A 27,325-nucleotide genomic window follows, 5' to 3' on the forward strand; every position below is an offset into this window, starting at 1 on the left:
ATAATGTGCTGGAACGTAATGCTTGCCACATATGTGTTTGAGGAATCCTGGTGTCATGGTGAGCTTTTAATCTTGGTGAGTTAGACTGGTATGCAAGATCCATCTGAAAGCAAGAAAATCTACATGATTGTAGAAGTAGTCCAGAGTTGTTGCACAAGTATATGTCCCTCTCACAAGAGAGCTTGTATGGCCCATATCTCAGTGTGTTCTCCTTGTATGCTAATTCACTTGAACAAACCAGAAGCTTGACTTGTACGATGAAAATCTATTTTGATCAAAGAAGTCAAGCTCAGTGGTTTTCTAAAGTGAAATAACATACCAGTCAGAAGCACTTAAAATAAAGCTGCATGGCCCATACAAGCTCTCCTGCAATAGAACCCTACTTAAAGAACAGCTTTGGATTACTTCTCCAATTATGTAGACTTTGTTACTTCTATATCCTTGCAAAATACAACAATCTGGTGGATTGTTTTTAATGGAAAACATTCAGTCTCCTATGTATCTAGTTGGGCGCCAAAGGATTTAAAACATGGCTGCCAAGTAAGATTGGATTCCAGGAGCTGGGATTCTACGGCTGTGGATTTCGCTGCTTCAGAGGGACATCGTTGTGATGCAGAACATGCCAGTTTGTCGAGGATATGCTTCATGCAGACACGACCAGCATTCAGACCCCAGGAAGTTTGGGCGGCATATTGGAGAGTTTGACATGCAGGCTTCAACACTTTCAGATGAATTTCCCTGCTGAAAATGAGAAATTATATGCTCTTCATTACTTTTGTGTGTGTGTGTGTGTGAGAGAGAGAGAGAGAGAGAGAGAGAGAGAGAGAGCCAGACTTGTAGAGTCAACTGTTTCGTCAGCCATAGCCGATTTTCTACACATCACTGCACGATATGTTGTTTTATTTTTTAATGTTCTGGACTCTTAAATTGTAAGTAATTCTTGTAAGTGCTCTACTCTACCTTCACGTTGTCTCGAGATCGGCAACGAGACTCCGCCTGCAAGGTTACTCAGCTTATGAATCGTTTTTATTTCGAGTTCTAGCAGCGCAAAGACGTGTTGCGAAAAGTACCTACTGGTCAAAATCGTGTCCCTGGAGAAAACAGAAGAGAAGAGATTTTGTATAGTAGGTCCACCAGAGCTCTCGCGGGATCTTGGTTGGGGCCATAAAACAAGTACCTGGATATGTTCCTCATGTCAGACAGTGCAAAAAGAATGAACCACCCACCGTGTGATTGGAAAATTGCCCACCATCTTTTCGCATGAAAAGATGCCGGCTGTCTTCTTGCAGCCTGCAAGGCCGAAAAACACACGCGAAAAGTAGAAATCCAAAAACGAAAAACGAAAACACCGTGAGAAAAACTCACAGAGTTTCGAAGCATATCGCCTCACCGAGGTCTGCGTGTGTAAGCTGACAGTAGATGGCTGTTGAGAAGCTCCAGAAAAACACGCTCGTAACATGCCGGGCTTTGTGCGGCTTGCTCGTCGTGATCGTCGCAATGGACCCGCTGCGTCTCAGCTTCGTGAGGCAGATCCCCAGCTTTCAGGCAAAGTATGTGGAGCCGCCAGTCCAAAATGCCGCCACCATGCTCAAGGATCCGAGCAACCGGCTGCTGGGAGCTATGCTGCGGTTCGAGAATGAGTTCCTGGGACCCGAGAGCATTGCCTTTGATTCCAAAGGACGAGGCCCATACACTGGCGTGAGTGACGGACGTGTGCTTCTGTGGCAAGGCTCCGAAGTTGGCTGGAGGGAGTTTGCAACGACGTCTGCGAATAGGTACGTGTGGGAGAAGAAAGACGAGAAAAGGTTTCTCTATCACGTTTTACCTCTGATGATGGATTGAAACAGGACCAGAGAGTGCGATCCCCGGAATCCCCCGATCGTGTACTTCAAGCAGGAACACATATGTGGACGTCCACTGGGCCTGAGATTCAACAAAAGCTCGTCAAAGCTCTACATTGCCGATGCTTACATGGGTTTGATGGTCGTTGGTTCGGAGGGAGGCCAGGCACAGGTCCTGGCCAACGAAGTAAATGGCCAGAAGATCAAGTTCGCCAACGATGTCGACTTTGATGACAAAGGCTTCGTATATTTCACTGATACAAGCACAAGATATCAAAGAAGGTAACAAAGCTCTCTTATTTCTTCTCTCTTTAAAGCGCGAGAAAAAAAAAGCGCAGACAGTACCTTGTTTCAGTGCTCGAGGGGGATAACACTGGCCGTTTACTGAGGTATGATCCTCAGTCTAAGAAAACCATCGTGGTGCTCGACAAGCTCCGGTTTCCAAATGGAATCGCGGTGAACAACGATAGCTCCTTCATCTTGATAGCGGAATCCATCACTGCAAGGTAGAAAAAAGAAAAGAAAAGTGGAAGCTATAGAAAAGGAGAAGATTGCTTACGCGATGTATCTTACCAGATTGCTTCGCTACTGGCTCAAAGGCCCAAAAGCTGGAACCACGGATGTCTTTACGACGCTTCCGGGCAATCCAGACAACGTCCGGCTCAACGAAAGGGGCGAGTTTTGGGTCGCAATGTACAGTCGAAGCAGCCGGATGGAATTCCTGGCCAGCCATCCCCGGCTCAAGACGCTCCTGCTGCGCATTCCAATCCCTCTTGAGTACACATTCTACTACCTTATGGGAAGATCTTACGGCATGGTCGCGCGCTACAGCGCCCAGGGGGAGCTCCTCGAAATCCTGGAAGATCGAGAGGGAAAGGTCGTGAAGCACGTCAGCGAGGTGGAGGAGCGCGATGGCAAGCTGTGGCTGGGATCGGTGATCTTACCTCACATCGCCGTCCTCAATCGCCAAAACTACAGCCTAGAACCCTAAAATAGTCTGTTACAAATGAGCTTTGCGAGGGAAAAAGGTGTAAGGTCATAAAAGAGGAAAAGTGCCTTGAGGAGCCCTAAAAACAGAGAGAGCGAGGGTTTGGCGCGCGTGGTAAGCAATCTGGCCATTCCCATCGGTCTGTGCAGCTTAGAATTTCGTGTGATCCGAGCGCCACAGCTTAGAAATGCTTCTTGCGCTTGATCCACGCAAAAATTCGCTGTTCCACGATTTCTGGCCTCTGGAAGTAGAACCTAGAGGTTTTGTAGAGAATTCGCTGGAAAGGAGAGAATTAGTAGAAGCTATATGACGCTGCTGCGTGGTGTGTTTGGCATTATGACATCTTTCTTTATGATTGCAGTGGCTTGGTTGTGATCTTGCTGGAAGAATTAAAATGCCGAAGGACGTAACTACTTTAGAACCAGCTGACGATTTAGTTGAGAATACCGAGCTCGTTCTCTTTCACGCCAAGGAATGCTATGTCTACTTGATACCTCCGAGACGATCCGCTGCTTCTTACAGGTGAATAGCACCATTTCCTTCTTTTGCTTAAAACTATCACGTACTTTTCCAACTCCTGTTTTTTTTTTTTTTTTTTTAATTTAAAATCTCTCTCTCTGCAGAGCAGACGAGTGGGATGTCAACAAGTGGGCTTGGGAAGGAGCTATGAAAATTTGCAGCAAGGGTGAAGAGTGCACCATAAGACTAGAAGATAAAACTTCAGGTGGAAGCGCTTTACTTGAAACACAACTAATGCGACGTGTGTTTGTAGGAGAACTCTATGCGCAGGCGTCCGTGCGCAAGGACGAGCCTTTGCCTATTGAGCGTGTCATCGACAGCAGCAGGTTTGTTAGAAGTTACAATGACGACATAAGCATACTTCTTAGAGTGTTTCTTTTTCTTTTTGTTTCATTGTGTTCTAGCTTTTGTGTCATTGCAGGTACTTTGTGCTGCGGATAGAGGACAACTCCAGTTAAGTGCAGCTGTGTGAAGGAGACAGCTGACTATTTGTACTGGCATGTAGGTGGGAAGTCTCGGCACGCGTTCATCGGGATAGGATTCAGAGAGAGGCCACAAGCCTACGATTTTGAAGCTGCTCTTTATGATCATGTGAAGTATCCTTTCTTTACGTAGACAATTCTGCCGGTTTCTTTAACATGGTATAGCTACTTGAACAAGAAGAAGCAAGCGGAAGAATTGGAACAAGAATACCAGACCAAGCCCGCGGTTGATTACAGTTTGAAGAGCGGCGAAACGATCCGCTTGTCTTTGAAAAAGGTAAACATGCTTAGAATATTTTTGTCTGTTGATTGTAACTAATCGGGTGTCATGTATAGCCGAGCGGCGAAGCTGCAGGAAAGTCCACATTCACGGATGCGCAATCTCTGAAATCCTCCGAGGCTCCAACTGGTTGGCCATCTTTTCCACTGGGCCCTTCAGAATCTCTGACAAACGATGATACTAAAGCAAGTAGCCTAGAGAACACTGTAAGTGAATGTGAGGACGAGTTTGGAGATTTTCAAACTGCTTAAGGGAGTACCATCTCTTTCAATCCGTCTATATATGCTGTCATCTAATGCTGTGTGATGGCGTGGAGCTCATTTCATCACAGGCATTTGTGAGACACTGTGAAAACTATGGTTACGGTTGTAAATAATACTGCCTGGTCTGACGGTGCTTCTTTCCTTGAATTGCCCGTATTCCGCCGGTAAGGAATATGAGTTTACTACTTCGGAGAGCTGCCGCTGTTGCTACTGACTCTGGTTGGTTCTCACTCTTTTAATTTATCCTCCTTTCCTCCATGTGAAGTGAGTTGAGCTGACGGTTGCATTCACTCTCTTGCAGGGCCGATAGGAAAGACCAAGAACAAGGGGTGTAAGCAATTTGTTTTGATGTTCCAGTTATCTTTGCTGGATGGATTGCTGGGGCGCTTTCCAGTGCATAAACGCTGTGAGTTTTTAACGGTAGTTGAGACATGACACCAAGTTTCGTCTACTTGTGCCAGAATGACTAACAACCAAATGTGTTCTATGGTGCAGATCAATCCATGAATAACGAGGTATTGATGGACTGCAAGAGAATTCATCCTTGGGTCCACATCCTTTATGCGGATCCACATACACGGCGCCAGGGAATTGTCCTCTGCGTGGCGCCAGCCAATCGGACTTTATGTCCTCTCGGCTAACTGGTCGTCCATTAGCGCCAGTAGGTGCAAAGGTACCGCACACATTCCAGTGGTATGCAGGCCCATCTTTGGTTTCGTTTCTGACATGGTTGCCTCGTTTCTTCTCGCTTTCCAGCTGCACTCCATCGCTCTCGAGGTTTACGGCGGTCGTGCTTTGCAATACAGCGGCGCTCACGAAAGTTCATTAAACGAGCTTAATTATCATCCAGGCGGCTTTTGGTTTATATATCCTGGGCCACAGGACGAGCTCTAGATATCTGCAGAAGAGCCTGAGGAGGAGTGAAGGTTTCGGGACGCGGGCACACTTTCACGCTCGTTTCTTCGCAATGGGAGAGCGCTCGTCTCCTCTGCTGCTAGCGGTCCTGGTAATCCTTGGGATCTCCTCATGTGGACTAACTGTTTTTGCTGCGAGACCCCTGGAAGAGCAGAAGACGCTCGACTGGCTCCACTTCCCACCGCTTCCTCCATTCCCATACTTTTCGCATCCAAGTCCAGGGTATAAGCCGCCATCTTATTCTTACCCGGCTCCAGAGTACAAGTCCCCTCCATCTTATTCTTATCCCACTCCAGAGTACAAGTCTCCTCCATCTTACTCGTACCCGGCTCCAGAGTATAAGTCTCCTCCATCTTACTCGTACCCGGCTCCAGAGTACAAGGCTCCTCCCACGGTTCCTTCGTCTCCAGCTCCGGTTTACAAGCCTCCCACGGTTCCTTCCACTCCAGCTCCGGTTTACAAGCCTCCCACGCCTTCTCCCGTCTACAAGCCTCCCACTCCGGTTTACAAGCCTCCGACTCCTTCTCCGGTGTACAAGTCTCCTCCGCCTCCGTCGTCGGGCTACTAGCGCGAGCGAAGTGAAAGCAATGTAGCAAGCTCTTTCAAGGTTCTCATTAGGACGTTTGGTTAATCTTCTTCATGGCTCAAGTGCTTCTTTGTTTGATCGACATAGGAATGCTGCTCTGTGGGAAGAGCGGAGAGAAAATAATATTTGTTCCAAGCCAGGCGGAAATGCGCAACAAGCGTTGCTCTGGTTTCTTTTCCTTTTTCTTTGGTTTTCTCCTTTCTTGTCCTGATCTTGTACATTGGGAGAGCTATTAAACTTTTTATTAGAAACAAATATTGAAGAACATGACCAGCACTCAAATAAAAAACTCCAAAGATTGTCAAGACATTCGTGGACGGCAGGATTCGAACCTGCGCGGGCAAGCCCACATGATTTCTAGTCATGCCCAATAACCACTCTGGCACGTCCACCTTATATGTTACATTTAGTTTCATGCCACTATTATTAAGAACTAAGCATTAGTATTACAGTTATTCAAAAGTGTTTTGCGTTGCTTGCATCATGTACCATTGTCTGTTTTGAAATCTTAACTTCCTTGGGTGTTCCCTCCTAAAGACTAAAGGTAATTTGAATAGAAAGTTATTTGAGTATTTAGGTTCACTGAAATGGTTTGTAGTCTAGAATTTTTTTTCCGATAATAACTAAATGGTTTATAAGTGAATATATATATATATATATATATATATATATATATATATATAGACCACAAAGTTTTAAAATGTGATTACATTTTATTAATAAATTTAAAAAAATTAATGAGAATACATGATGTAAAAGAAATGTTGATGATATAATTGGCCACAATGATTTTAGAAAGAAATGTTATTAAAACAGCAAACAAAAATAAAAAAAATGTAATGAAAGTAATTTTGAAAACATCAAATACCAATTTTATATAAGGACCATCATAGCTCCACCAAATACACTGAATTTGAAAATATTCTATATACTATATAAAACATGCTACTTTATATGAACATTATAACAAATAATTGAAAAAAAGTAATATTAAAGAAATGGTAAAATAAAATTTGAGAGTGATCTATTCTAATTTTCATCTTGAATATGGGATAAATATAGTATACAACACCATAATAATAATTATGTAATTTTATTATAATAACAAAATTATGATTTTAGATTGAACTACTAATGTATTCTATTTGGTATATATGTAGTAAACTTTCACAAATACCTAGCTTTTAACTGAAATTTTTAGTTTTTACTTTAATAAAACTAATGGCCTTTTCGCGATCACTTTTTACCCTCAGTATAAATCTGTTGTGGGAAGCTAGGTTTTCTTTAAACCAAGCGAGAAAAAAGGAGAAGACGTGATGGCGCTCGAGGATGGCGAGTTTAGAGACGACGAGTGTGGCGAGCTTCTCAACTGGTACACCAGACACGAGAAGTTGGGGCATGGAGGACAGGGCCAGGTCTACTTGCTGAGAGACGCAGCCCACAACCGCTATAGGTACGCAGGAAAGATGTTTAAGTCGGAGAGTTGTGCCGAAAGGGAGACAAGGATCTTGGACAAGCTTCGCCCCATTCCTGGAGTTGTCTTCCTCCGGGGGCTGAGGAGGGAGAGGAAGGTTGGCGGGCGTTGCTTTGGAACGATGGTCATGGAACTTTGTGGCCCTAGCCTGCGCGATCTAGCGATGAAAGGGCCACTGAGCGAGGAGGAGGTAGCCGAGATCGTTAAGAAGCTGGCGGAGACACTCCAGGGCGTCCACTCGAGTGGTGTTGTCCATCGCGATCTCAAGCTGGAGAACGTTTTCACCGAGCTGCAAGATGCAAGCACGATCAGGCCGGTGATTGGGGACTTTGGAGTGGCGACCGACGATGCCAGAGAGATGAGCCAGAGCTGCGGGACTGAGAAGTACATGGCTCCCGAGCTTATCTTTGTCGAGAGATATGGGCTGTCTTACACCAAGGCGGTGGATGTTTGGGGGCTTGGAGTGATCGCATACGAACTCCTCAAGGGCTACAAGCGATCGAACCTGGAGATGCATTTGCTGCGCGAGGGGGAGTTCCAGTGGCCTGCCAATCTGTCGCCAGAGGCAAAAAATCTGATCATGGGCATGCTGGATTTGGATCCCAGGAAGCGATTGACACTAGATCGAGTGATCAATCATCCTTGGATTCTAGAGAACTGTAGCACCACACGGGCTACTCCTGCCAATATCACAACTTGTTGTGGAAGGAAGAGATTCACTCCACAACAACACTCTAGCCATCCAGCTGTGAAGAAACTCAGGGTGGCTTAGCCAACACTTCCAAGCCAAAGCTCATCGACAAACAATGGATTAAAGATCAAGCAGCGTGACTCAAAAAACAAAAAAGGTGGTAGGAGTTAAAACATTATTTTCGTTCTTAGGCATACTTTCTTAGACAACACAAAATGAATGATTGAATTGTTGAATGTTCACATTATAATCCGCAGTAAACCAAGGCCAACAGCGGTAATAGACACAATTGTTCCTGCAACCACAAGCATGAACATGAATCCACCGTACAAATAGCAACGCTTACCTATGCAGTACTTGATTACTTCGTACTTTCCTGCTTCCAATTGAGTTTTGAGACCGTGAATCTCCTGTATACATCCTCTATCAGTTTTCTGCCCCTGTGAGAAACAAAAAATACTCACCCGGTCTAGTTTGTTGGTTAAATTTGATGTTTCAGCCTGCTGCTTGTTCAACTCGTCCCTTATATGCCTGTGTCACACACACCGAGCACAGCTCATACAGGTTTATATCGCTGTTATATCGCTAGAGAAACCTGGAGTTTTCCTACAACAATAGATACCTTACCCCCTTTCCAGGTTCAAGTCAAGGCGTTGGTTTGCCTGTACCTTGTCTATTTCGTATCTGCATCACGCGCATGAGAGCTCGATCAAAAACGCGAATCTGTCTACTACCTCAACTCGCTTCTCATTTTCTCCATGTCCGTCCGGAGCCTCTCCGATTCACGCTGCAAGGTAGCAAAGTGGTGCTCCTGTACGCATCATATGAAACGAAGCTTAAAAAGCCGTCACAGTAGCTGTTTACTGACGTACCAAAGAACTCTGCATTTCAGCCTTGAACTTGGAAAGCGACGCGTCATGCATCATCTCACACTGTGTTTCAGAGACACGCAAACAAAGTCAGAGCTATACGAGCAAGAACTAGTCCATACACACCTTTTGCATGTCGGTCTTGGACGTGTACGAGTGTGCTACGCTCTCCAGGCTATCATTCAACACGGAAGTCACAACGGCGGTGATAGCCTCAGCTTGCCTCTGGTTGAGCTCTTGAGCTTCGAGCCTTCGCATCTAGGAGAAAATGGGAGAAGCTAGAGTTAGAAAAGCGAGAGAGGAAAGTTTCACGTACCACCGCGAGAGTATCGACGAGGAAAGCTCTTCGCGCATTGGAGGAAGCGGGCACTGTGGGTGGCGCCACGGATGACGTGAGGAGCAGTGAGCTAGACGGATTCGAAGGAGACGTGGGTGGCGTCTGCGCTGGCTGCGTGTTGTGACGAACACTGAGCTGCCGACACCGGAGAGACAATGGGTTCCAATTCAGTCGCTGCCTACTTGTGCTGTTCCTGGCCGCTTGCAAGCTAAACTCCGCTAGAGAGAAGGAAGGAGACGAAGAGGAAGGGCCCGGATCAACGTAGAGGGCGGGAGGAGCACACCACAGCGCCGTAGGAGTCGCCAACTTCTTCTTGCGGAGTACCTTCCTCAAGGATTTGCGAAGAGCACCCGACATGACGTGATCCCAAAACTCCAAGTAATCCCCTACATCCACGAGCGGTGGCGGTGTGGAGCAAGAGGGCGGCGGCGGCGGCGGCGGCGGCGGCAAATGGATGGGCAGCGCGAGAGAAGCTCTTCGCAGCGACGCCGAGGCTACCATTGAGTGCTTCCTCCGGCGGGCGACGTGTAGGGCATACCTGTGGTAGCAGCTAGGCGCGCAGCTTCTCAGCACCATGGCGCGGCGGCGCAGCTTCCACTCCCGGTGGCGATTGATTGCCGGACGCTCCCACGCCCCATCCGCGCATCAAACCCTAGAATGGGAACCATTTTGAAAAGCAAAGAAACAGACGCAAGCAAATCCACGTCAGTTTCTTAAGCGAAAGAAGAATATTCGTACTAGCCCTAATTTTCTCCGTACGCTTAAAAAATGGGACGAATTCGATGATCGTTGAGAGATTTTTAGCTTGATTTAACTAGCCAGGATTATACAAACGTTGGTTCAAACGCTTCGTCTTCCAGTGTAGTGCCAGTAACTACCTGGTTCAGACGTGAGCATATTCTCGGCATCGCCTGGGGCAGGCGCTGGGTTCGAATCCCGCGGGCAGCAGCTGATGACGTGGCACACGCACCCGCCGTTGGATAGTTCAATGCACTTTGCCACGTCAAAAGGCTGCAAGTTAACCGGGCGGATTAACCAATGAGCCTCGCAGGTTTAGGGTTTGATGGGCGGCCGCGGGGCTATGGCGCAGCTCTGATCAGCTCAATTCCTCCGCGAAATCGCTGGATTCTCGTCGCCGCTGGAGCTGGAGTCGATCGATAGGTAGACGGGTTTTTTCTTCCTCGTGTTTTTTCCCCTCATCTGGGGAGAGAGGAGAGTGGAAATCAGGAGCTACTGTAGCGCGATTAACCGGGAGAGAGACTCTTCTTTGTCTTTTGGAAGGGGCCAGTTGACCAGTCCGAGTGAGAATTTGTGATGTCGTTTTGGGTAGCTAGAGTTTGAGCTTCGATTGGACTAGGGGTTGTAGCTATGGCGTCTTTGGTCGATAAGGCGACGAGCGACATGCTCATAGGACCCGATTGGGCCATGAACATGGAGATATGTGATATCCTCAACCACGATCCTGGGTAAGTTTGCTCCAGGAAGTAAAAACCAGCTCGAGCTCACACGATTCAATTGGAAAAAAACTTTTTCCAGGCAGGCCAAGGACGTTGTCAAGGCGATCAAGAAGCGTTTGGGAAATCGCAGCCCCAAAGTCCAGCTTCTAGCATTAACAGTGAGTGTTTTCGTTTTTCTCTTCCTTTGCTTAAAGCTATTCTTTGATTTCTTTTTGAACTCTTCTTTTCTCGCAGGTGCTGGAGACCATTGTGAAAAACTGTGGCGTGGCAGTCCACCAACAAGTAGCTGAAAAGGATGTTTTGCACGAAATGGTGAAGATCGTCAAGAGAAAGGTGCTCGGCTACTTGTCTGGGATTGTAACGTTTTTACTTACGTGTGGAGTATCTCGGACAGACGGATATGCATGTAAGGGACAAAATTCTTGTGTTGTTGAGCTCATGGCAAGAGGCATTCGGAGGCTCGCGGGGAAGATATCCACAATACTATATGGCTTTTGAAGAGCTGAGGGTAAGTTCTTCCCTTCCTAAAAGCAATATGAACTCGAAATGTCTTTTTCAGAGGATGGGTGTTGAATTTCCCGATCGTCCTGCCGAACGAGATGCACCAATTTTTACTCCGCCTCAAACGCATCCTGTTCAGCCGTCACCAGGCTATGGCTCGCCTGCTCATATGCCTGCAAGACTCGAATCACTGATGAACAACGACATGCCTGGTCTCAGGTAAACGCTTGGATATGTTTTGAGTGTTTCGTAACTTTACCAATTTTTGGCAGCTTGACTGATATTGACACCGCTCGTGGAAGAGTGGAGGTTCTATTGGAGATGCTAAATGCTGTCAACCCTCGTGACAAGCAGGCAAGCACTGTATAGAATGTAGCTTTTAACATTTATTCTGTTGCAAATTTTTTTAGGCTGTTAAGGATGAGCTCATAGTGGAGCTGGTGGAGCAGTGCCGCTCGACGCAGCAACGGGTTATGCATCTTGTGAATAATACATCGTAAGAATCTTATCTTCATTTTGAGGAACTTACGTTGATTGCGTATTCAGTGACGAAGAATTACTCCGTCAAGGATTGGGACTAAATGACGATTTACAAAAGGTCTTGGAAAAGCACGATGCTATTGCAGCAGGGAAGGCCTTACCCAAGGAGCCACTTCCGTCTTCGGTGGTGGGGGCGTCTCAAAACAAAACTCCAGTTAAACAAGAACCTGAAGATGATTTTGCTCAGTTATCTCGCAGGTAAGTCATAAAGTTCGTGTGAAGATCTTCAATCTCCTTGCTTGTCCAGATCATCCAAGCCTGCTCAACCGACCGAACCAAGTGATCCTTTCGTGCAACTCGCGCTGCCCGCTCCGCCAACACCGAAGAAAGAGCCAAGTACCCCGCAAAAGGCAGCAGACCTTATAGACCTTCTCAGTGGAGAAAACCTGGTGGGGAGTTCTTCGGCAGCTCCTGCTACTCCCGCTGCGCCTCCGTCCGTTTTACAATCAGGCTCTCCCGTATCGCAACCCGATCTTTCGGCCGGAAATCCGTTTGGTCCGGCATTTCACGCGACACAGCAGCCGCAGACTCAACCGTCCTTTTCTCAAGCGCAACAGATTCCAAACGGGACATCTTTCGCCAGTCAGCCGCCGAGCTCGGGGTCATACTCGAGTCCTCCTCAATACAGCTCTATGCAGCAGCAGCAGCAGCAGCAGCAGCAGCAGTTTGCCAATGGTGGTGGAAGTTCTTCGCAGGGATTTGCATTTCCCCAGTATCAACAGGCTGGGGGAGGAGCACCAGCTTACAACAACAATCCGAGCAGTCCCTACGGCACGACCAACAGTGGCTACAACGCGACGAGCAGTCCTTACAACTCGACCAACCCCAACAGTGGCTACACCGCGACGAGCGGTGCTTACAACCCGGGCAGCAACGACGCGAGCAGTCCCCAGAGTTACGTTGCCCCCTGGGCTCTCCCAAAGGAACAGCTGAGCCCCCAGCAGCAAGCTCTCATCTATGGTGGCGTCCAAGGCTCGCAAGCGCCGTCGCAGCCAACTCCAGCTCCCTGGGTGTCCCAGCAGCAAATGCAATTGTATAACTCCGGTGGCTCCGGTGGTGGTGGTGGCTACTATGGTGGATCCTCGGGTTACAGTCCTTACACTCAGCAGTATCCTTACGCGGACCAGTATAACTATCAGTATGGAGCGAGTTCATACTACCAAAACGGCATGGCCTACTCGCAGCAGCAGCAGCCAGGTATGAATTTCAATCACCTAGCTCTCGTTCCGGCGGGCTCGTCGAGCTCGACTGGGAGTCCATCGCCAGGAACAACAGGGAGTGGAACTTCCAAGCCATCCAATCCGGCGGACAAGCTGTTTGAGGACCTGGTCGATTTGCAAGGCCTGAGCTCCAAGTTTAAGTCGGCGGGGATCTCGAGCAGCCTCTCGAGGCCGAGCAAAACTACGCTATAGAAACAGATTCTTTCCTTCTTTTCGCTGGGCAGGGATCGGACGGCGGGGAACTGATCGAGGATAGATAGCTTTTGTTTGATGGTTGATTCACATTTATATTTGTACATATATATATTTTGGGAGAAATAATGAATAATCCAACGGCTATGATTGAACGAATATTCTCTTAGGTATGGGAATATGCTTTGTCTGGGTGAATGATCCGACGGCCAAGATTAAACGTGAAGGAATATACTTATCGTTGGACATGAAGGGTGGCGAGGGATTTTGTTTGAAATACCATTGTTCTTCTTTGCTTCTCTTCTTTGTAGCGCATTGCTCTCTAGGGTTTGGTGGACGCTCCAGAGGGGGCGATCGATCCCTGGCGGCTTGGATCGATTCTTTCCGAGCGCCATGGATCAGCAGCGGCGGGGCGAGGAGAAGAGGGCCAGGGAGAAGCGGGCGCCCTCCATTGCGGATTTCCTCATCCAGTTCCGGTGGATCGTCGTGATTCCGGTCATCCTGCCGCTCTCCTTCCTCTTCTACCAGCTTGTGCGGTGGCTGCCCGCGATCTGGACGCTGCTCCATGGGCTGCCGTCGGAGGAATCGCACCGAGCGGCCGTGGAGCGCGTCCGGCGGCGCGTCAAGCAGCGCGACCCCCAGCGCGACGGGCTCGTGTGCACGGCGCGGCGGCCGTGGCTGGGAGTGGCGCTGCGCAACGCCGAGCACAAGCGCGGCGCGCGCTACGAGGTGGATCTGGGCGAGCTGCGCAACGTGGTGTGGATCGATCGCCGCCGCCTGCTCATCAAGTGCGAGCCCATGGTGACAATGTCGCAGCTCAGCGCTGCCACGCTCCCGTTTGGCGTGGCGCCGGAGGTTCTCCCCGAGCTGGACGACCTCACCATTGGCGGCGTCATCAACGGGTATGGGATCGAGGGCAGCAGCCACATCTATGGATTGTTTGCCGAGACTTGCAGCGCTTTCGAGCTGGTCCTGGCAGACGGGAGAGTGGTGCGCGCCACCGCTGACAACGAGTTCTCGGATCTCTACAAAGCGGTGCCATGGTCGCATGGATCCATTGGGCTGCTGGTTGGAGTGGAGATCCGGCTCATTCCCGTCAAGGAGTTCATGAAGGTGACTTACAGCCCGGTTGTCGGTAGCCTCGCCAAGATCGCGGAGGTGTACGAGGATTTGTTCTGTCCACGGGATCTCGATCAAGACAATCCCGAGAAGGTACATTCTTTTTCTTTCTTTCTTCCTCTTTTCGAGTAAAAAAGGCGATGGTCCAGGTTCCCGATTTTGTGGAAGGGATCGTATACTCGGGATCCACAGCAGTGATTACAACTGGGCGATATGCCACCAGGGAAGAAGCGGCGAGGAAGGGGAATGTGATCAACGATTTCGGGTGGTGGTGGAAGCCGTGGTTCCATATCCACGCGCAGAGCGCTCTGGAGCGGGGTACGTTTGTGGAGTATGTGCCTGTGCGCTCGTACTACCACCGGCACACTCGCTCCTTGTATTGGGAGGGTGGTCTCATTGTTCCCATGGGGAATCACCCGCTCTTCAGGCTCTTACTCGGCTGGCTCATGCCTCCAAAGGTACTGGACGAGTTTTTCTTTCCTCCTATCGTTTCTCTTCGTCAGCGTTATCAGCTCCTTTTTCTCTCTGTTGTTTACTGCTTCACAGGTGAGCCTGCTAAAGCTGACGCAAACGGACGGGATTCGAAAATATTACATCCAGCGTCATGCCTGCCAGGACATGCTAGTACCGAATCACAAGCTCGCTGCCTGCCTGGAGTTTTGTCACGAGAACTTTGAGGTGCGTGTCAGATTGGATTCTTTTCTCGAGCTTGAGTTTGTTGGCTGGTCATGTCCATTTAGTCTAGTCTCTTTCTTCTCACCGGTCTGGTTTCTTGGCTGGCTTTGGCTGCAGACTTATCCGCTATGGCTTTGTCCCCACCGGCTGTTTAAGACGGAGATGGGCACCATGCTCGATTGCGAGCCTGGATTCAGCAGCAACAAACAACCAGGGGATACGGACTACGCGCAGATGTGGACGGATGTTGGCATCTGGGGCGTGCCCGGGCCCGTGCTGAGGTGCGAGGTGTGGGATGGCGTCCAGGCCACCAAGAACATGGAGAAGTGGCTACGAGACAGCCGGTCGTATCAGTGCCTCTATGCGGAGGTTGAGCAGTCGGAGGGGGAGTTTTGGCAGATGTTTGATCCGTCGCTGTACAACGCGGTCCGCAACAAGTTCGTTCTCTTCCATAGATCTTCGTTCTTGTCTTCTCATACGGACTAAAATCGTTTCTTTCTCTTCTGTTCCTTGCAGATATGGAGCGGAGTCGGCTTTCATGTCGGTTTACTACAAAATCTCCAACTGCAAGAAGGGAAGTAAGCATGGCAAGAAGGATTGATATCATCGATCGTATGGTTTTCTTTTCTTTCATTTTTTTTTTCTTGTTGTATCCTGGCTAACGAGTTTTGGTTGTATTCTATAAGTTGTAAGTATCGCGGTTGCTAACAGTAAATAAAGCTCTCGCTTTATATTTGAAATATCACTCCTTTTGTCTGGTCTTTTTTTTTCTCTCTCTTTTCTCTTGACGCGATACAAGATATATATATATATATATCTTCCTCTTTCTTCTGGATGTTTCCAGGCGAAGGCGACTATATACTAGTTTACAACAACGCGAAGGGATAATGGACAACAAACAAGCTTTTGGGCCGCTTTCGGGAAAGGTACCTCTAGGATAGTGCTGTTTTCCTTCCTCTCTCCTGTGTTGATAACTTAGTTAATCGGTCCCCGGATTCTTATCGAGTTTCACGTAAGAGAGTGGGGACCCCTGCGAAGAAAAAATGGATGAGAAAGAGCCAAAAGGGAGAATCCAGCACACTTAACTGTGGATCGCTGTGGACTAGTTTCATCACTTCTGAGCTCCTGTTGCTGCTGCTGCTGCTGGTTGTGTCGATTCCTAGAGGCGGGTGATCTTGGCAGTGGTGTCATTCTCCCGGGGGAGCCATGCGGCGGTAAGTTTGCAAAGGAGGAGGCTGGCGATGAGGCCTCGCGTGGCGTGCATGGGGAAGCGAGCTTGGTGGGCGTAGGCCCCGGAGCGTACAGGTGTGGACTCTGGGGAGAGTCGGGGGCTGGAGTGTGCTGGAGAGATGGGACTGGGGACGTGAAGCTCGGCGTTGGCTGGAGCGATGATAAAGGCGAGGCTGCTGCTGTTGGAAAGGCTGAGGAGAGTGCCGATGGGGATGGGGACTTGTCCTCGGGTGGTAGCATGTTAACTTTGATCCTGACCACCATTGCACAGACAAACCACGGGAAAACGATTAAGAAATTCGACTAGAGGAGGAGACTAGCTAATGGAGGAGAGCTTTACTTGTTGTGGATGTCAACGTATTCGTCTGTTTCGTCCCATATCTCTTCCTGGAACAAAATGACAGCACGCATTAGCTACAGCTCAACTTTGACGAATGCTCTCCCCTCTTCTTCTTTTCTTTTAATCATCTTTGCAGCACTCAAAAGTGTTACCTGTAAGAGCTCTTCAATGACGTCCTCCATTGTGATGATCCCCACGGCCTCGTCGTCGGCAGAGAGCTTTGACAGCGCGGGACCAACGTCCAGTATGTCGTCCGTTCGGGCTCTCTGCCAGTTTTGTCTTCGCTGGTCGACCGACTCGCCTTTGGTGAGCTTCCTTACAAGCACTGGCTCGCTTCCGGGATCGCCGTCTATGTCCACCGCAACGTTGAACTTTTGCGAGGCCTGCGTTGTTAGTAAGCCTGCAAGGAAACTATGAAAAATTACGTTGGTTTCAAAGGCAACCAGCATCGTTACCATTGGCATTCTTCACAAGCCTCTTCGAGCTTAGCCTACGGTCTAACCCCTTCTTGAAACTTTCGGCGCCATCTTTAACGACCACGGCCATATGACTGTGTCCCTTTTGAAACTCATTCAGTATATCATACAGTGGCAAGGACTCTGGCACCCTACGACATTATCCATGTTAGAAAAACGGGACCTGGATAGTGAAGAAATTACCGAGGAATCTTGCGTATCGTCACGTTTCGAACTGGCGTCTCATCTTCAGGTCGTATACTCAACAAATTTTTTACCTGAAACACATGCTGTTACATCAGAAAACGACACTTGGACAAAGAGCTTGCACATACCAGGACCAAGCCGATTACATTTGTTGGTTTACCAGAATACACAGGTACACGACTGTGGCCTTTTGTCAAAATCGCAGTCATGGTTTCCCTGGCAAAGTTTTCAAACAAGAGCCATCAGCAACTACAAGACGTTCGACATGTAAGATGCATACTGGTTAAGCTTTGCGTTCACATCAATTGAAAATGTAGAGGAGAGAGGTGTCATCGCAACCTTTGCAGTTTTCTCGGTCAGCTCCAGAGCGCCAGTGATTATAGTCGTCTCATCGTGAGTTAATTCGCCTCCTTTTCCGGCCTATACACCAAAAATTTCAACTTAAGAGTATCATGTATCACAAAATCTCACCTCCTTGTCATGGAAGCCAACAAGTGTTTTCAGTTCAGCCCTCCGGAACAGTGCCGAATGGTTCTTGCCAAGTGTGGCATCGAGAAGCTGCAGTGCTTTCAGACTGAATTCACTAGAAAACAAACGGACACCAAGGAAAACAAGAAAGAGCCACGTACCTTACTAATGGGATACGCAACCGGAAAACACAAGACCAAGAGCAAACGAACGAAAGGAGCCATGGTCGCTCCAACAGCTAATCCATACCTTGAGCACACTGCCTGAGGAAAAATCTGTATGTGGCACACATGACACAATCAAAACCTCGCTACAGCAACTAGATGGATGGTACCTCTCCAAATAAAAGAATCAGTGTCACAGATATCAAAATGGCAGCCCAAGCCGGAACCAACGAGTCTAGAAAGATTGGAAGAGCCTAAAAGGCGACGCCAAACCAAGTTGAAAAAGAAGTACAAATTGTGTAAGAAACGATGAATGGGGGAAAGGGAAAAAACTGACCTCCATCGCAAGAGCATTACAAATCAAAAGAGTACAAAGAAGAAGGTGTTGCCGTCTAACGACAGGATAGATCTTCCCTGTAAAGAGGAGCGGAGTAAGCAAGGGAGAGAAGAAATCCCATAGACAAGAAAGAATAGATGCTGTACCTGCGTGCTTTTGATCCTTCTCCTTGCCCGACTTGATCAACACCTCCAAATCCACAAGCTCCAGAGACATGAGACCCAGAGTGAGGCCGGACATCAAACCGGCAAACGCGACAATAGCAACGATGATGGCGATGTATCCCCAGAAAGTAGGACCGCAGCAATGCTCGTGTGTCGCCATACCTCTCGATGCCTTGTTCTTTGCTTCCTCTTTGTTACTGTCAGAAATTCGTCATGGTGCGACGCAATGCGACCGATCCGAGCTGCAAGATACACAGGGCCAGCGACTGAGCCCGCGAGCTGATGCAAGATTTCGAGAGATTTTACCCCGAGAGCGAGAAATCCCCTGCTCCTACCCGCGATCACAATGACGAGCTCCAGGCGCTGCGCAGCGCGGCAAGATCTGAGAGGCGAGATAGCAGAGGCGATGCGCGATGGACCGATCGGACAAAGTGTCCTCTCTTTTATTCCTGCTGCTGCGTCCTGGCCAGGAAACCTAGCTACTTAGAAATGGCAAAAAATTGCAATGCGTTAGTGAGGGGCCGTCACTGCTAGTTTGACGGGTGCCTGTCTCTCGAGCGTAACGCCACGTAATGCCGAGAATATATATTTTTAAGAAAGTAAAGTAAAAATTAAAAAAAAAAAGAAGAGAGGGAGAAAACTCGAACCTCCGACTTTTTTCGCCATAAAACAATTAAAAGTAATTTAGGCTTAATTGAAACTAAAATTCATCCTTTTTTCCAACATCAGGAGCAAGAAATCTACATTTTCCAGTACAATTCTGGTTCGGGAAGCTGGGTGGCGGGAGAATCCCCGACTAGTGGATCCAGTGGATGGACTTTGTGGATGGAATTTTGGCTACCACCACTACGAGATCGATACCATGACATGGTGTCGTTCCAGTGCGTGAAAATCCATTTTGGGGATGGGAGCGGATGACGCAGAGCTAGAGAATTGTAGATATCCGGGGTTTTGTGTACAGAAGACGGCGGATTTTATTGGTTGACAGGGAAGGAAAGAAGAATTGCTTCAAGTGTCTTGGAGAGGGATGAGGAGCGTTTTGCACTTGACCATGGTTGCATCCCAAAAATACTTGGTGGCAGATGGCCACTTGGCGATATCGGCGCTCGCAGTGAAAGCTGGATGGCTTATTTTTGTTGTCTCCATGAGCTCTCGTACTTTGCAAGCAAATGCTTTCCGGACATTCACTCGTATATGCTTCACGGCACGGCCATGGATCTCAAACCTGGAATGTGAACCCCAGGTGGAATTAAGCGTGAGCAAAGAAATATGTTGGGAAATGAAATCAGTTGAATATTATAGTTGTTACACGTAATATGTTTTAACTACAATCCATACATTGATCCTACTGCTCGATATTAGCAGCTGACTAGCCGCAGCCAAGCTGGTAATGGAGGCTGCCATTACCCCCGTCAATCGAGACTCTAATCGCCAAACCTTTTCTTATGTACAGTACCTGAGTGATGTGTAGTCCACAAACCGTTTAGGACGAGTGCTGGAAAGGTGGAGCGCAAATGCAGTAGCTAGTCTCCGGCCTGCAAATCCAATCCACACAATTGTCATAGTTTGTAGAGAAAGAGCCAAAACCAAATTGAAGAGAAACCACTCGAACCTCCAGTGATCCCACAAACGAATTCTACAGTCGGTCCCTCCAGTGGATCCTGCCGTCGACGGTAGCAAAGCTCGACCGCCTGGAATCCTCCGAGGAGGATCGCTCAGCTCCTCAACTTTGTAGTTGGTGTGGCTGCTTTGAGCTTGTTCTTCAACCCCACGGTTGGAGATTTTCAACGAAGCTTGTCCCGTTGGGCTGCACGCCTGATTTGCCAAAGTACGTACCTCCCATTTTCCACGTTCCTCGTTCCGGCCAGCAGCAACGTAAACAAATGGTGAGAAGCCAAGCAGCCTCTTTGACGAGTAAACCTGGACTTGGAACCTCAAGTCCCAGAGCGTTCGAAACACCTCTCCTTTGCTTCCTCTTCAGAATGCGACCGATTAGAGCTTATGCACAGCCACCGATTGAGCCCGCGAGCTGAAGCAAATTTACGAAAGATTTCAACCCGAGAGCGAGAAATCCCCTGGGATCACAATCACGAGCTCCAAGATCTGAGAGGCGAGAGAGCGTGGATTGATCGGACGTCCTCCCTGGCCAAGGAATATAAATAACTGAAAATAATTTATTTTTAAATTAATATTATATTTTCAGCTTAATTAACCCGGGATATTTCTTTTATCGACCCTATAGCGGTTATCGACTGGGCATTGCTCGTGGGGATCCTCCTGCGACTGGATTTCCACAGCGTCGCCCGGATGCGAGTGGCCTGCCGCTCCTGGCACTGCATCCTTACCTCTCGCTCGTTTCTGGAGTGCCACAGCAAGCAGCAGCATCCTGGCACTGCATGGGTGGTCCGGACATGGCTGCCACCCTGGAGCTTTTGGAAACTGCTAGATCTTAATAACTTTTACATTCATTTAAAAGTTATTAAGATCAAGCAGTTTTCCAAAGCAACATTTAATAGTTTTCAAGCTACATTAAAAGAAAAAGGAATGGAATGACCCTACCCCGGTTATAGGGCACAGGTTAGTATGGCGATGGGCTCCGCCTTCGACCGGCTGGGGGAGGATGAACTGCTGGTAAGCATCCTCCTGCGACTGGATGTCCACAATGTGGCCCGGATGCGTCTGGTTTGCCGCTCCTGGTACTGCATTCTTACCTCCCGCTCGTTTTTAGACTGCCACAGCGAGCAGCAGCATCGTCCTGGCACTGCATGGGTGGTTCGGATGACTCGCTCCTCTGGCCGCCAATCTGCACTTCTGTGGCGTCCATTTTCTGGCCTGCCACCCGAGCCCACTGCCCTCCCCCTCGCCCCGCCTGGCGTCCCCTCGCCAATGTTTGTCAGCCATTTCACGGTGAGTGGGCTCGTCTGTGGCACGCTTGCTGGGTGGCCGAAAGAGAACACTCCCCGCTCACGCTCTTTGGCCGTGGGCAATCCACTCACAAACGCTTGGAAGGTGTTCCAGTGTGTCGAGGAGGTGGAGGAGGTTGAGACGATGGATGTGGATCCTGAGACTGGGATCTACCGGATTGCAGTGTTCAACGTCCAGGAGGGAGACACTGAGGAGACTGCCTACATTTTACAGTACAGTTCCGGTTCAGAAAGCTGGGTGGCCGGGGAATCCCCGAGCAATGTATGGAATTTTGGCTACAACCACTATGACCTCGACGCCATGGCATGGAGTCGTCCGTTGGTGCGTACGAATCCATTAGGCGACTGGGATGGGAGGATTCTGGAGCTTGAGGATGGCTGCTTCAGCTGGCCTATCCGGGGTTTTATGTACAAAGGCCGGAGGATTTTAGTGGTTCACAGGGAGGGAAGTAAGGGTGGTTTCCGGAGAGTTGCTTTGAGCGTGTTGGAGAAAGGCGAGGAACCTGATAAGTGGCTGGCACTCTACCATGGTTGCATCCGAGAAATACTTGGAGAAACCATTGGCGACAAGTGGCCACTTGGTGATGTCGACTGTCCCAATGAAAACTGGATGGCTCATTTAGCAGGTGATGTGATTGTGGTCTCCAGCCGCATGTATCCTCTGTTAGCGTTTCATCTGGTGGAGAAGAAGTGGGAGTGTTCTAGCCACTCGGACGAGGAGCTCTCATACTTGGCAAAAAAACGCTTTCCAGACGTTCGGGCCTATACATTTACTCCCAGCTTCACAGCACGGCCATGAATCCCGAAACTGGAATGTGAATATTACGTGTGAGCAAAGAAGCAAGGTTAAAAGAACAAATTATATTTCAGGTCAGATTTATGTTGCCTTTCGCTAAGTAGTTCGTATTTATGTTGCCCTTAGCTAAGTTGGAACTGGAATAAGTTCCAAGTTGTGTGTTAGATTTTAGATTTCCATTCACGCTATGGCAGTGGAACCGTTTGTACGGTGGAATTGAAAACTAATAAGCTTTACTTCCATACTTTGATCGTACCATCTCTACTACTCGATATGAGCAGCTGACTAGCCGCAGCCAAGCTGGTAATGGAGTCTCGGTGACACCCAGCCATATCAACCGCAGCCAAGGCGACCTCGCTTTGCACATTTTCGTGCATCGATTCCTGCCATTACCTCCATCAATCGAGACAAATCCTCAAACCTTTTCCTACAGTACCTGAGTGATGTGTAGTCCACAAACGGTTTTGGAGGAATACCGGAAAGGAGGAGCGTTCTTCACTGTAGGACCGCAGATGCAGTAGCTAGTCTCCGGCCTGCAAATCCAATCCACACAGTTGTCATAGTTTGTAGAGCATGAGCCAAAAGAAAAAAGCAAATTGAAGAGAAACCACGAACCTCAAGTGATCCCACAAACGAATTCTACAGTCGGTCCCTCCAGTTATAACCGAGGCTCCTGCCGTCGTCGGTAGCAAAGCTCGAACGCCTGGAATCCTCGGAGGAGGATCGCTCAGCTCCTCGACTTTGTAGTCAGAGAGCTTGGATGCTTCCTGGTGTTGCTGCTTTGGGCCCGTCCTTCGGCCCCACGGTTGGAGATTTGCAACGAAGCTTGTCCCATTGGACTGCACGGCTGACTTTAAAATCTGCAAAACTCCAAAGCGTGAAGAAAGAACAAGGACAAGATTTAGCGAAGTACCTGTTGGCAGTTCCCATTTTCCACGTTCCAAACAGCCACCTCGTTCCGGCCAGCAGCAACGTAAACAAAAGGTCGAGGAAGCGAGGAGCCAACGGGAACGCACATAGCCTCCACAGGGTGGCAAGACGGAAGCCGCCACGAGTAAACCTGAACTTGGAACCTCAAGTCCCAGAGCGTTAGAACACCGCGGGATGTTCCCGACACTAGCCAGTGGCGAGAAGGATCGGCAGCTAAAGCGGAAACGTAGCCTTGCTCCGGTTTTGCCTTTAGCAGCCAGGCGTCCCGCTGTTCTCTAAAGTCCCACAGGTGAAGTCCATTCTTCTGGGTGCTGTATAGAAGCATACCCCCGAAAGCCTGCAAAGCTAGAACCGAGCCTTCCTGCGCGTCTGTCCTCCGGACGTTTGAGATGCCAGAGTACCGCTCCGGAACATTGCCCTCCCGTGCGATGTAGTCTACGCATAACACGCGAATCTCTCCAGCACTCGACGCTGCCGCAACCTGTTGATCCGGGCTTAGCATCGCCAAGCAAAGGACGCGCTCGTTCTGCCCAAAGGAGTACGTCAACTTCGATCTGAAAGAGGTACTTCTCTCCAAGCGGCGGCAGTCCCACACTTTGACAGTCCCGTCGTCCGATGCACTCGTGAAGAAGCTGTTGTCCGAAGAAACCGCCACTTGATTTACTGCTCGTTGGTGCTCATGCAAATGCGAGACCAACACACCGCGTGGTCTCCACCTGCTGTCTGAGCCAGCGCTGGACTTCAAGAACTTGTTGAAAGCATCGAATGCGGGCTCGGTGCTTGTTTCATGTGAAGGAGTTCTCCCGTAAATGGACCCTGTGAACTTTGATGGAATAGCGATGATAGACTTCTGCATCATAGATTTCTGCATCATATCAGACTGCGAGTACGCGAGAGTGTCCATAGGCTGACGGTAGATCCGGCTCCACTCCTCATTACCCGAGTTGTCCAACCTTCTATCAGTTGGCGGACGAGAATACAGCGGAATACTGTCCGTTGCAACATCAAAGTTTGAGAAGAACCCTGCGCCGGTTGCCGAAGCATCCATCTTCTCTGGATTCTCCAAATCCCAGCTGTGCATCGTGCTAGACAAGTTTCGAATGTATCCCTCCATAGCTTTGAGCTTCTCACCATCTTCAAAGTCGGGGACGTTCCTTTGTAGTGGTATCTTCATCATCGGAGTTCTGCCATGACCAAAAGTTGCATCGGGAACTCGTTGACGAGGCTTAGGCCGCTCTGTTGCAGCCTCTGTTGAATTTGAAGTCAGCATCACGTTGCTCAAAACGCGTTGAAAGACGTCACGAGAAACCGGTGGCTTGAGACATGCCAGAAGCGCTGCTTCAGAAGATATCGACAGTGGCTCCCGTCTGAGAAACGGCAGTAGAAGCGGTATCAGGTACGCGTGAGCATCTGCTACAGAAAGGTTGGAGCCGCTGGCAGCAACTAACGTGATGGCTGCTCTTCGCACCCACTGGCTCGGGTGGCAAAGCAGCGGGGAGGCTCGCTCCACAGTCTTCAAGAGAACTCTCTTCTTCAGCAGCTTATAAACACAGAGAGCGGCCAAACATTCCAAAGCGTTGACAATAACGGGCTCCTCTACGTTGCTCAGTGCCTGCTCGAGGTACGGAAGTAAGTAGGCTTCGGAGCTGACTTCGCCAACAAAGATGCAGACGTGAACAATCTGTTCGAAGAAAAGCGCCCGCAGTTGCTTGTCGCGATCGTTTAGAAACGCTGGCAAAACTGGCAGGAGAAAGTCGTTGCACTGCTTCTTTCCGAAAAACTCGCATAACGGCGCGATATGCTCCAGGAGAGCACGCCTTATGGTTGGAGTCTGCTTCTGGCCCATAACCAAGTCATGAATAATACGTCCTATAGTCTCACGGAGCTGCGCCAACTCTGTAGTAAAACCAGCCGAGCGTGACTTCTCGTTAAGTTCCTCACTACCACCCTCGGAACTTTGTGAAACCAAAAACCTGTAAGCTGTGCCCGCTATTTTGTGGATGCAGTCGGCATAACAGATACGTACGCTTTCTTCTGGATCATCGGGTAACATGGACAGCAGCGGAAATATATATTCTGGAAATACCTTGGCGTCACTCGGAGAGAAAGTCTGAACCATGGATAGAACGTTGCAAAGCGTCTGCAGCGCGGCACAGCGGACAATAGCAGCTGAATCAGACAAAAGCGCAGCCACAAACGGAACAATGAGCTGCAGCCGTGCGTCGTCGTCGCAAAGCACAGAAGCATTGTACAGAAGTTGCACAGCTGCTCGTCTTGCAAAAGGAAGTTTTACGTGCCGCAAACAAGCACAAAGTGCAGACGCAATAAGAACCATTCCCTCGTGAGTGGGTACCTTGGATTTCCTAATTTCTTCTTTGAACTGCAAACGGCAAGAAACATTTAAAATCTTTGCAAACAATCAAATTGAAAATTGATAAAAATTAAACCCGGTACCTCTTCGTCGTGCTTTGGTGCCACTTCTGCCATTTTCACAGCTGCCGCTTTCAGTCGATAAGAACAGGTAAAGCGGTCGGAAACGCTTGAATCTGACTGATGCTTTGTATGCTGAATCGAGGACTTGCTGTCTTTCAACAGCAGATTGATGTCAGTCAGCAAGTCATGCTGTGTTTGAGCATGAGAAGAACGAGATTTTCTTTGCAAAGGCGGTGATGGTGAAGTTATTCGAAGCTCCTTATCCAGGCAGTCGGCAGAAAAACTTTTGTCTTTGGCATCGCGAATCATCAAACTTCGAATTTCGGAAAATGAACTTTGAATAAGTGCAACCTGGTTTGAGAAGAGTGAGGACGAACGAAGAAAGAAACGTAAATTTACCCTTGAATCGCTCTCCAGATCCATAGTCCGAGTTAAGCAAGAAAACAGGTTGTGCAAAGCTGGAGAAAAATAGCTGGGAAACACGTCGTAAGCCCATGTTTCCAAGTAATCGTCACAAGAGAGCCGAGACTCGGGAACTACGTGAATCATTTGCAATATCATATTCTTGATTCCAGTGTCTGAGATCTGTAAAAAATAGAAACCATCAATAAAATTCGTACAAAAAAGAAGCATTTAGAGCCACAAAATAGCCAAACCTTCTCCAAAGACGGCAACGGATCGTAAAGTCTCTTACGATATCCCAGAAGTTGCGAGAGATCGAATAGAGCCTGTCCTTCGAGAAAAAGCTCAGCAATAACGCAACTGACAAAACGTCACAAAAATGTAAAAGATTCAAGGAAACATATTTGACATACCCGAGAGAGAACATATCCATTGAAGGCTTGAGCGCTCCTCCTGGCGACACGGGTGACTCGGTTTTTGGATCATAGAAACGCTACAATGATAATGTCACGACCAGTAACCACGTAAGAAAGAAACAAAAGTACCTCTGGAGCTAAATAACATCGCCTACGGCCTCCAGTGTCGAAAAAGAATGAAAAATCCGCCGGATTATCATCTGGGATATAGGTTGGTTTGAAAGAGGCAAAGTCTGTAAGGTATATCCAGTTCCAAGACGTTACCAATACGTTCTCGCACTTGATATCTCCTGCACGAATTCCAAAGCTCACCAAAAGAAAAAAAAAACGACCAAAGAAAAAAGGAAAACAAGGGCGAAGCCAGAGACTCACCGTGGCATACACCGCGATCATGACTTTGTTTTACTGCATGTAGCAACTATAGAAATCATATCGTCAGTCGTAGATAATTTTTTTGTCCGAGATCTCTACCTGGAATGCTAGCCATTTCTTTTGGATCGTACTGAGGAAGGGACGAGTGCTAAGCCTCTCGTGCAAATTGCTAAAGAAGTATTGCCGGAGCAAATAAGCTGCCTTGTCCGTCTCGTGCCAGCGCTAGAAAGTACAAGAGAAAAACAAAGAAGAGTTCTTCAAAGAAAGACAAGGAGAATCCCTACCTGGAATGGCCAGACATGCGAATTCTCAACATTTCGAAACTGCTCCCGGATCTCATTGAGCTTGCGCGCGTGCTCCTGCGAGAATCAAACCACAGCCGATCGACAGCGGCATTGCGCGAGAGAGAGGATTACCCTGAGGTCGAGGACGTCGCCGCGCTTGAAATACACCTTGACGAGCAGCAGACCTTCATCGTGCACGCAGAGGATCGCCTTGAAGAATCGCTCGCTCTTGCCGATCACCTCCTTGAGCACCAGATTGAACTCCGATGGGAGATCGTTGAGGTAGTACTCCGTCGGGGACGCCTGCGTCGTGCGAGCTAGCTTGTTGCCCATGGGCCCTAAATCCTAAAGACATTAGGGCTGTCAAAAAAGAAAAAAAGAATTATCAATAATAATTTGGTTTATAGAACATAACTACTGGAATGTTGACACAGTTTATAATTAATAGAAGTTT

The 27,325-nt window shown here is 48.5% G+C and overlaps 10 protein-coding genes and 1 non-coding gene across 14 annotated transcripts; 6 read left to right on the forward strand and 5 right to left on the reverse strand.

The window, feature by feature from the left end:
- Positions 1-879: 879 nt before the first annotated feature.
- Positions 880-2,338, reverse strand: LOC112345224. The gene is made up of 7 exons (XM_024671558.1): positions 2,271-2,338; positions 1,972-2,095; positions 1,826-1,923; positions 1,391-1,765; positions 1,227-1,290; positions 1,071-1,177; positions 880-996 (listed from the first exon to the last, which is right to left on the reverse strand). Exons 1-7 carry the CDS (start codon positions 2,336-2,338, stop codon positions 963-965), a joined length of 870 nt encoding a protein of 289 aa, XP_024527326.1. The 3' UTR covers positions 880-962.
- A 551-nt stretch (positions 2,339-2,889) lies between these two features.
- LOC9652591 (adaptin ear-binding coat-associated protein 1) lies at positions 2,890-4,387 on the forward strand. The gene is made up of 8 exons (XM_002966337.2): positions 2,890-2,943; positions 3,191-3,351; positions 3,453-3,553; positions 3,602-3,674; positions 3,770-3,801; positions 3,854-3,944; positions 3,996-4,107; positions 4,167-4,387. Exons 2-8 carry the CDS (start codon positions 3,224-3,226, stop codon positions 4,359-4,361), a joined length of 732 nt encoding a protein of 243 aa, XP_002966383.2. The 5' UTR covers positions 2,890-2,943; positions 3,191-3,223; the 3' UTR covers positions 4,362-4,387.
- Positions 4,388-5,111: 724 nt separating this feature from the next.
- On the forward strand, positions 5,112-6,141 carry LOC112345081 (extensin-1-like). The gene has a single exon (XM_024671054.1). It carries the CDS (start codon positions 5,341-5,343, stop codon positions 5,854-5,856), a length of 516 nt encoding a protein of 171 aa, XP_024526822.1. The 5' UTR covers positions 5,112-5,340; the 3' UTR covers positions 5,857-6,141.
- A 44-nt stretch (positions 6,142-6,185) lies between these two features.
- Positions 6,186-6,266, reverse strand: TRNAS-AGA. The gene has a single exon. It is a non-coding gene; the product is annotated as a tRNA-Ser (tRNA).
- Positions 6,267-7,383: 1,117 nt separating this feature from the next.
- LOC9652592 (calcium/calmodulin-dependent protein kinase type 1) lies at positions 7,384-8,138 on the forward strand. Its single transcript, XM_002966338.2, has one exon. The coding sequence runs from the start codon at positions 7,470-7,472 to the stop codon at positions 8,118-8,120; it is 651 nt and encodes a 216-aa protein (XP_002966384.2). The 5' UTR covers positions 7,384-7,469; the 3' UTR covers positions 8,121-8,138.
- A 64-nt stretch (positions 8,139-8,202) lies between these two features.
- On the reverse strand, positions 8,203-9,953 carry LOC9652593. Of its 2 annotated transcripts, XM_002966693.2 has the most exons (8): positions 9,225-9,947; positions 9,035-9,166; positions 8,912-8,971; positions 8,774-8,850; positions 8,667-8,723; positions 8,504-8,570; positions 8,386-8,449; positions 8,203-8,334 (listed from the first exon to the last, which is right to left on the reverse strand). In XM_002966693.2, the coding sequence occupies exons 1-8, from the start codon at positions 9,819-9,821 to the stop codon at positions 8,279-8,281; spliced, it is 1,110 nt and encodes a 369-aa protein (XP_002966739.1). In that variant the 5' UTR covers positions 9,822-9,947; the 3' UTR covers positions 8,203-8,278. The 2 variants fall into 2 exon arrangements, with proteins under 2 accessions (XP_002966739.1, XP_024526820.1); XM_024671052.1 differs by lacking the exons at positions 8,203-8,334; positions 8,386-8,449 and having other exon boundaries at positions 8,662-8,723; positions 9,225-9,953.
- Positions 9,954-10,295: 342 nt separating this feature from the next.
- Positions 10,296-13,310, forward strand: LOC9634094 (TOM1-like protein 4). Its single transcript, XM_002966339.2, has 9 exons — positions 10,296-10,711; positions 10,782-10,860; positions 10,937-11,035; positions 11,097-11,210; positions 11,262-11,422; positions 11,476-11,557; positions 11,614-11,699; positions 11,750-11,941; positions 11,991-13,310. The coding sequence occupies exons 1-9, from the start codon at positions 10,614-10,616 to the stop codon at positions 13,153-13,155; spliced, it is 2,076 nt and encodes a 691-aa protein (XP_002966385.2). The 5' UTR covers positions 10,296-10,613; the 3' UTR covers positions 13,156-13,310.
- A 151-nt stretch (positions 13,311-13,461) lies between these two features.
- On the forward strand, positions 13,462-15,631 carry LOC9652594 (delta(24)-sterol reductase). The gene is made up of 5 exons (XM_002966340.2): positions 13,462-14,367; positions 14,424-14,732; positions 14,821-14,952; positions 15,067-15,386; positions 15,466-15,631. Exons 1-5 carry the CDS (start codon positions 13,549-13,551, stop codon positions 15,548-15,550), a joined length of 1,665 nt encoding a protein of 554 aa, XP_002966386.2. The 5' UTR covers positions 13,462-13,548; the 3' UTR covers positions 15,551-15,631.
- A 19-nt stretch (positions 15,632-15,650) lies between these two features.
- LOC9652595 (DUF21 domain-containing protein At4g33700) lies at positions 15,651-18,798 on the reverse strand. Of its 2 annotated transcripts, none has more exons than XM_024671257.1 (14): positions 18,621-18,798; positions 18,297-18,556; positions 18,151-18,227; positions 17,984-18,067; positions 17,811-17,924; positions 17,653-17,739; positions 17,462-17,601; positions 17,310-17,397; positions 17,179-17,252; positions 16,975-17,126; positions 16,672-16,919; positions 16,520-16,566; positions 16,036-16,432; positions 15,651-15,979 (listed from the first exon to the last, which is right to left on the reverse strand). In XM_024671257.1, the coding sequence occupies exons 2-14, from the start codon at positions 18,472-18,474 to the stop codon at positions 15,929-15,931; spliced, it is 1,737 nt and encodes a 578-aa protein (XP_024527025.1). In that variant the 5' UTR covers positions 18,475-18,556; positions 18,621-18,798; the 3' UTR covers positions 15,651-15,928. The 2 variants fall into 2 exon arrangements, with proteins under 2 accessions (XP_024527025.1, XP_024527026.1); XM_024671258.1 differs by having other exon boundaries at positions 18,297-18,580.
- A 2,105-nt stretch (positions 18,799-20,903) lies between these two features.
- On the forward strand, positions 20,904-22,274 carry LOC9634096. The gene is made up of 2 exons (XM_024671216.1): positions 20,904-20,945; positions 21,043-22,274. Exon 2 carries the CDS (start codon positions 21,093-21,095, stop codon positions 22,035-22,037), a length of 945 nt encoding a protein of 314 aa, XP_024526984.1. The 5' UTR covers positions 20,904-20,945; positions 21,043-21,092; the 3' UTR covers positions 22,038-22,274.
- Positions 22,178-27,223, reverse strand: LOC9652596 (serine/threonine-protein kinase VPS15). Of its 2 annotated transcripts, XM_024671214.1 has the most exons (13): positions 27,004-27,223; positions 26,872-26,946; positions 26,687-26,809; positions 26,588-26,633; positions 26,345-26,505; positions 26,213-26,292; positions 26,054-26,159; positions 25,797-25,982; positions 25,419-25,748; positions 22,948-25,344; positions 22,650-22,894; positions 22,471-22,567; positions 22,178-22,417 (listed from the first exon to the last, which is right to left on the reverse strand). In XM_024671214.1, exons 1-13 carry the CDS (start codon positions 27,202-27,204, stop codon positions 22,268-22,270), a joined length of 4,197 nt encoding a protein of 1,398 aa, XP_024526982.1. In that variant the 5' UTR covers positions 27,205-27,223; the 3' UTR covers positions 22,178-22,267. The 2 variants fall into 2 exon arrangements, with proteins under 2 accessions (XP_024526982.1, XP_024526983.1); XM_024671215.1 differs by lacking the exons at positions 26,872-26,946; positions 27,004-27,223 and having other exon boundaries at positions 26,345-26,415; positions 26,480-26,505; positions 26,687-26,757.
- Between the last annotated feature and the right edge of the window lie 102 nt (positions 27,224-27,325).

This window comes from Selaginella moellendorffii, unplaced genomic scaffold (genome assembly GCF_000143415.4).
Source record: "Selaginella moellendorffii unplaced genomic scaffold, v1.0 SELMOscaffold_7, whole genome shotgun sequence".
Taxonomy (NCBI): domain Eukaryota; kingdom Viridiplantae; phylum Streptophyta; class Lycopodiopsida; order Selaginellales; family Selaginellaceae; genus Selaginella; species Selaginella moellendorffii.

Coding starts and splice junctions, on each gene's coding strand:
- LOC9652596 (XM_024671214.1), bottom strand. CDS start 27,204: ATGGGCAACAAGCTAGCTCGCACGACGCAGGCGTCCCCGACGGAGTAC. Junction 25,983..26,053: donor CGTTGCCGTCTTTGGAGAAG/GTTTGGCTATTT, acceptor TATTTTTTACAG/ATCTCAGACACTGGAATCAA. Junction 22,895..22,947: donor AAAATGGGAACTGCCAACAG/GTACTTCGCTAA, acceptor GGAGTTTTGCAG/ATTTTAAAGTCAGCCGTGCA.
- LOC9652593 (XM_002966693.2), bottom strand. CDS start 9,821: ATGGTGCTGAGAAGCTGCGCGCCTAGCTGCTACCACAGGTATGCCCTA. Junction 9,167..9,224: donor TCGTCGATACTCTCGCGGTG/GTACGTGAAACT, acceptor ATTTTCTCCTAG/ATGCGAAGGCTCGAAGCTCA. Junction 8,724..8,773: donor AAAATGAGAAGCGAGTTGAG/GTAGTAGACAGA, acceptor CGCGTGATGCAG/ATACGAAATAGACAAGGTAC.
- LOC112345224 (XM_024671558.1), bottom strand. CDS start 2,338: ATGGATTCCGCTATCAAGATGAAGGAGCTATCGTTGTTCACCGCGATT. Junction 1,924..1,971: donor CCAACGACCATCAAACCCAT/GTAAGCATCGGC, acceptor GTTGAATCTCAG/GCCCAGTGGACGTCCACATA. Junction 997..1,070: donor GACACGATTTTGACCAGTAG/GTACTTTTCGCA, acceptor GTAACCTTGCAG/GCGGAGTCTCGTTGCCGATC.
- LOC9652591 (XM_002966337.2), top strand. CDS start 3,224: ATGCCGAAGGACGTAACTACTTTAGAACCAGCTGACGATTTAGTTGAG. Junction 3,554..3,601: donor ACTAGAAGATAAAACTTCAG/GTGGAAGCGCTT, acceptor GTGTGTTTGTAG/GAGAACTCTATGCGCAGGCG. Junction 3,945..3,995: donor GCTCTTTATGATCATGTGAA/GTATCCTTTCTT, acceptor AACATGGTATAG/CTACTTGAACAAGAAGAAGC.
- LOC9652595 (XM_024671257.1), bottom strand. CDS start 18,474: ATGGCGACACACGAGCATTGCTGCGGTCCTACTTTCTGGGGATACATC. Junction 17,602..17,652: donor TTGGCTTCCATGACAAGGAG/GTGAGATTTTGT, acceptor TTTGGTGTATAG/GCCGGAAAAGGAGGCGAATT. Junction 17,127..17,178: donor ACGATACGCAAGATTCCTCG/GTAATTTCTTCA, acceptor ATAATGTCGTAG/GGTGCCAGAGTCCTTGCCAC.
- LOC112345081 (XM_024671054.1), top strand. CDS start 5,341: ATGGGAGAGCGCTCGTCTCCTCTGCTGCTAGCGGTCCTGGTAATCCTT.
- LOC9634096 (XM_024671216.1), top strand. CDS start 21,093: ATGACTCGCTCCTCTGGCCGCCAATCTGCACTTCTGTGGCGTCCATTT.
- LOC9634094 (XM_002966339.2), top strand. CDS start 10,614: ATGGCGTCTTTGGTCGATAAGGCGACGAGCGACATGCTCATAGGACCC. Junction 10,712..10,781: donor ATCCTCAACCACGATCCTGG/GTAAGTTTGCTC, acceptor AACTTTTTCCAG/GCAGGCCAAGGACGTTGTCA. Junction 11,942..11,990: donor TTTGCTCAGTTATCTCGCAG/GTAAGTCATAAA, acceptor TTGCTTGTCCAG/ATCATCCAAGCCTGCTCAAC.
- LOC9652592 (XM_002966338.2), top strand. CDS start 7,470: ATGGTCATGGAACTTTGTGGCCCTAGCCTGCGCGATCTAGCGATGAAA.
- LOC9652594 (XM_002966340.2), top strand. CDS start 13,549: ATGGATCAGCAGCGGCGGGGCGAGGAGAAGAGGGCCAGGGAGAAGCGG. Junction 14,368..14,423: donor ATCAAGACAATCCCGAGAAG/GTACATTCTTTT, acceptor GCGATGGTCCAG/GTTCCCGATTTTGTGGAAGG. Junction 14,733..14,820: donor GCTGGCTCATGCCTCCAAAG/GTACTGGACGAG, acceptor ACTGCTTCACAG/GTGAGCCTGCTAAAGCTGAC.